Source organism: Helobdella robusta (assembly GCF_000326865.2).
Source record: "Helobdella robusta unplaced genomic scaffold HELROscaffold_23, whole genome shotgun sequence".
Taxonomy (NCBI): domain Eukaryota; kingdom Metazoa; phylum Annelida; class Clitellata; order Rhynchobdellida; family Glossiphoniidae; genus Helobdella; species Helobdella robusta.
The window spans coordinates 2,662,294-2,667,909 of NW_008704216.1; the positions used below are offsets into that span (position 1 = coordinate 2,662,294).

Consider the following 5,616-nt stretch of genomic DNA (forward strand, 5'->3'; position numbering starts at 1 on the left):
ATTCATACATACATACATACATACATACATACATACATACATACATACATACATACATACATACATACATACATACATACATACATACATACATACATACATACATACATACATACATACATACATACATACATACATACATACATGCATACATACATACACACATGCATACATGCCGCTGCCTTAAGAGCCGCAGACTTTAAAAATTCAAAATATGCGGCTAAAATAGAAAGAAAATAAAATAAAATAGAAAGCAAAATTTTTCAGCCAGTCTGCATTGAGACCTTTGGTCCAACCGATGCTCAGACTCAGAGTTTTCTGAATGAACTCTGTAGCAGGATTGTAGAAGTATCGGGTGACCCATTAGATAAGAGTTATGTAAAGCAATCCTTTTCTATTTTACTTCAAAAATATAATTCTTTCTGTATTTTGGATGGAGCGTTAAAATACCTGTCTGTGCGAAGCGTTTAACATAGATTAAAGCTGAACCCGGATATGATTATTACTTCCCTATAGTTCTAATCAATTATGGGTTCATACATACATACATACATACATACATACATACATACATACATACATACATACATACATACATACATACATACATTTAGTTTTTCTCAACTTTAGTTTTATAATTTTAATTTCACTACTTAATAAAAGATACTTCAAAAAACAACCACAAAGACACATGAAAACAAAGACACATAAAAACAAAGGCACAAAGACACATGAAAATAAAGCCACAAGCAAAAAAATACACAAAGACACATGCAAACAAACACACAAAGACGCAGCAAACAACACAAAAAGTCACATGCAAACAAAAAACACACAGAGAAACACAAAAAAAAACACAAAAAAAACACAAACTCACAAATTGTGAAGCAAGCAAGCGAACATAGCTCAAATATAGACCTACCATTGAACGTACAAACACATACAATTATACACACATACAAACAAACATAAAGATACAAATGGTTGTGCAAACACAGACAAATTAATACAATGTTGCCAACTGTTTGCAAAGTGGTGCCTCTCTGAGGTTGTTGTTTTGTTGTTTTTAATGTTTGTTGTTGCCATTGTTGTATTCTTTAGCTATTGTATTGTTTTTATGTTGTTGATGTCGTCGTTGTTGTGATGTTGTTGTTTTGTTGTAGTTGGTGTTTGGTTGACGTATTCAGGACACGTTGTCTTGAAAGCATGGACGGGTCTGTTTGCACTTGCAGATGAAAGTAGTGGTGGAAAATAACTTGATATCATTATTATTTATATTATTTATATCATCGCTGTTATCGTGAATGGTGATAACATCATTGTTAGCTTCGTTAACATCTTAATTATTACAATAATGTTCATTAGCGTTCACATCAAACTTGTTATTATCGCAATTTAAATCTTCATCATTAATCGTCACCCCAGGGTTCTTTCAGTTAGTAAATTTGACGTCAGTTAAAGTTAGTTATTTAGGATCGCTCAAAGTTAAATTTAAATTTAGCTGTTTAGGTCAAGTTGAAATGACAGTTCATCATTAATCGTCACCCCCAGGGTTCTTTTCTTTGACCTCAGTTAAAGTTAGTTATTTAGGATCGATCAAAGTTAAATTTTAATTTAGCTGTTTAGGTCAAGTTGAAATGACAGTTCATCATTAATCGTCACCCCCAGGGTTCATTCAGTTAGTAAGTTTGACCTCTTTAACTAATGTTAAAGTTAGTTATTTAGGATCGCTCAAAGTAGGATTTAAATTTAGCTGTGTAGATGAAGTTGAAATTAGTTTGATGCTAATTTCAGCTAATGTTAAAGTAATCGTTCGACTTATCAATTTTAGACCAAGTTGTTTTCGTACTGAGTTTTTTACACAATTATTCCTACATCATCTTTTCCTTCATCGTTCTTCTCATCATAATCGCCATCATTATTCATTAATGACAACATGAAATAAAAATAATTTGCTGTTATCGATAACATCAATTTCATCATTATAGTATTGCTATTACGATTAATAGTTTTTTTTAAACAATAATTTTTGATTTAAAAATTATAATTATTATTATTTCTGCTTATTTAAAGACCAACAAGACGCCTTCAAATACATATAGTCTAGTATTAATTGTTACAGTCGATATTTTTCTTTTTAATATGTCGCTATATTTAAGAAAGCTGTAAGAAAGCTTAATTTGTTTTTTTTTAAATTTCGAACAATGCTTTTTATTCATACCGACAAAGAAATTACCAATCAATTTATAATTTAATAATGTAGGATAGCTAAAGTAACAGACATGTTGATAGCGATGACAAATGCATAATTGAAAACAGCAAGACATTTTATTTATCGCCATCTATGAAAATGCAGAAAAATTTTAAAACCGAAAAAATATTTGCATAATACACAAAAATATAAGTTTCAATAAAATTGGGGTTCAGTTGTTAGACGAATGAGAACTAATCTGAGGACAATAAATTTTAGATCGATAATGTTGTTAACACGGCATGTGAAATTCCAACAAATATAATTTAAAAAATGTTTTTATGATGTAAGTGATGAAATTTATCAGTCAGATGATTTTTATTGGAACGAGTAATTGTAATATTAAATATTTTGTTCTTTTATATCTTTTAATGTTACTGCAAGTAGGAGGTGTAAACTTGTGAACTTTGGTGATATTGATAATAACGATCCTGTGCAACAAAGTTATCCAACTCTCAAATTTTGGTTACAATATTTGAACTTATTATCTAACAAATGTACGCAAACTTGTTTTATGGATTCCGTGTGCATTACGCTTTTTAATTTATGTAAAAATACAAAAAATTTTCAGAAATATTATTTAAAAATTTTAACACAAGGTGTTTGGGCACAGAGTTGGTCGTTGAACGAAAATTCAGTGTGCGCCTAAATTTCGTTTTCATTATTCAAAAAAATTTCACACCGTTACTGTTACCTTTTCTATCAAAACAAAAAAGCTCATTACAAATTTTAAACACTTGATAATAATGAAAAACAATTATTTATACAGAAATAAAAATTTTATGAAGGAGGCAAAATTAAACGGCACCATTGGCTTGGCACCACAGGTCATAGCATCAAATTTTAGTTTCAGAAGAGTTATTAATTCAATTTAGGATAGCTAAAATAACAGATATGTTGATAGCGATGAAAAATGCATAATTGAAAACAGCAAGACATTTTATTTATCGCCATCTGTGAAAATGCCAAAAATTTTAAAACCGAAAAAATATTTGCATAATACACAAAAATATAAGTTTCAATAAAATTGGGGTTCAGTTGTTAGACGAATGAGAACTCTTCTTGGGCCGTTTTTGTCAAATGGCATTTCAACTTGATAATGGTACTCGAAGTTTGTTCCAACTGGAGATCTGCACAATGGGCATTGTGTTGTTTGCCTAAACCAGGAGGTTAAACATTTGATGTGAAAGGTGTGTTTGCATTGCAACTCAAGTACAAACAACTTTTCTTCGAATTCCTCTAAACAAACTGAACAAGCATCGCTTGAAAACTTGCCCTTACAAAAGGGGAGTTTATATATTTTGCTATGAGCGTTCGGTGCATAGCTTAACTCGTTATGTTTAATGGTGGCGGTGAAATCTTCGTTTGTGTAAAATGCTTCTCTCTCCACGAATTCCTTTGTAGATGTTAGAAGAAAAAGATGCTCATGGGCCAGTTTCATCATGCCATATTGTTGCTCGCTGCTTAATGCCTGGTACCATATATTTTCACTTTCTGGTGTTAATTCGAACTCAAGTTCGACAAACATTTCAATATTTTTAATGTCCTCAAGAGATATTTGTTGCTCGTTGTTGCCGTTGTATTGGTCCATTAGAGAGTGGGCGAATGTTTTCCTGAACAATGCTTTATCTTCGCTGGCTTGTTTATCCAGGTAGTTTTTAACTACTTCATCAATTTTTTCGTTCATTAAATCCATCTTCTCAAAATATTCGCTCACAATTTGGTCCACTTTTTGTTGGAATAGAGCTTGCCTTTTTAGGTAATCATTTACGGTTCGGTCAATAATTCTCTGAATATATTCTCCCACTATACGATCAACATTTTGTTGAACGAGTGCCTGTTTACTAAAATATTCAAATATAATCTGATCAACTTTTTGCTGATGATACATTCCTTTGTTGTAATGACTCATTTTTTAAATTTTGGAAAGATTTATATAGACAATATTTAAATAAAATTATCACAAATTTATCTACATATAAAATTTTTCACCTTACAAAAGTCCGCAAACTTGTTTGTTTTATTCGTTGGCAAGAAGCGTTTTTATTTATATAGAGTCACAAAAAATTTGAACAAAGTCAGTATAACACAAAGTGAGTTTAACACACGGAGTTTAACACAACAAACGCAAAGTTAATGTGAACACAAAGTGAACTTTATTTATATAGAGACACAAAAAATTTGAACAAAGTCAGTATAACACAAAGTGAGTTTATCACACGGAGTTACCAAACGCAAATTTAATGTGAACACAAAGTGAACTTTAACTTGAAGAATAAAAGAAATAATAAATTTTTCTGACAAATAAATTTTTATTGGTGACAGTTATTTTTGACAGCTCTCTACTAATCTGAGGACAATAAATTTTAGATCGATAATGTTGTTACCACGGCATGTGAGATATAATTTAAAAAATGTTTTTATGATGTAAGTGATGAAATTTATCAGTCAGATGATTTTTATTGGAACGAGTAATTGTAATATTAAATATTTTGTTCTTTTATATCTTTTAATGTTACTGCAAGTAGGAGGTGTAAACTTGTGAACTTTGGTGATATTGATAATAACGATCCTGTGCAACAATGTTATTCAACTCTCAAATTTTGGTTACAATATTTGAACTTATTATCTAACAAATGTACGCAAACTTGTTTTATGGAGTCCGTGTGCATTACGCGTTTTAATTTATGTAAAAATACAAAAAATTTTCAGAAATATTTTTAAACAATTTTAACGCAAGGTGTTTGGGCACAGAGTTGGGCACAAATTCAGTGTGCGCCTAAATCTCGTTTTTATTATTTAAAAAAATTTCACACCGTTACTGTTACCTTTTCTATCAAAACAAAAAAGCTCATTACAAATTTTAAACACTTGATAATAAAGGAAAACAATCATTTATATAGAAATAAAAATTTTATGAAGGAGGCAAAAATATACGGCACCATTGGCTTGGCACCATAGGTCATAGCATCAAATTTTCGTTTCAGAAGAGTTATTAATTCAAACGTTCATGAAATGTTTGAAACTTCGATGTTTTCTGAAGCAGTGACAAGATTTTCCATCAATTGGTACAGATGTCTCTAAAATAAGTTGAATTTTCAACTTTCGCATTATTATTTCACTTATTATCACTACTAATTAAAAAATATTCAAAAAAACACATAAAATCTGTCAATGTAACTTTTTTCCTTAGAAAAACTACATTGTTTTATGTTTTATAAAATACTGAAAAATTAAGTGATTTTATTCAGTTTTATTAGCAATAATTCTTAGTATTAAAAATCATTGTTTACCGCGAAATGTATTCATCCTTTTAAAAATACAACCTTAAAATAATTTTCAGGAAAAAAAATAAAAAAATATAT

General features: G+C 29.9%; 1 protein-coding gene across 1 annotated transcript; it reads right to left on the bottom strand.

Annotated features, from left to right (window-relative positions):
* Nucleotides 1-3,269: 3,269 nt before the first annotated feature.
* HELRODRAFT_172460 (hypothetical protein) lies at nt 3,270-4,163 on the bottom strand (the record flags this gene model as incomplete). The annotated part of the gene is made up of 1 exon (XM_009019118.1): nt 3,270-4,163. One exon carries the CDS (start codon nt 4,161-4,163, stop codon nt 3,270-3,272), a length of 894 nt encoding a protein of 297 aa, XP_009017366.1.
* Between the last annotated feature and the right edge of the window lie 1,453 nt (nt 4,164-5,616).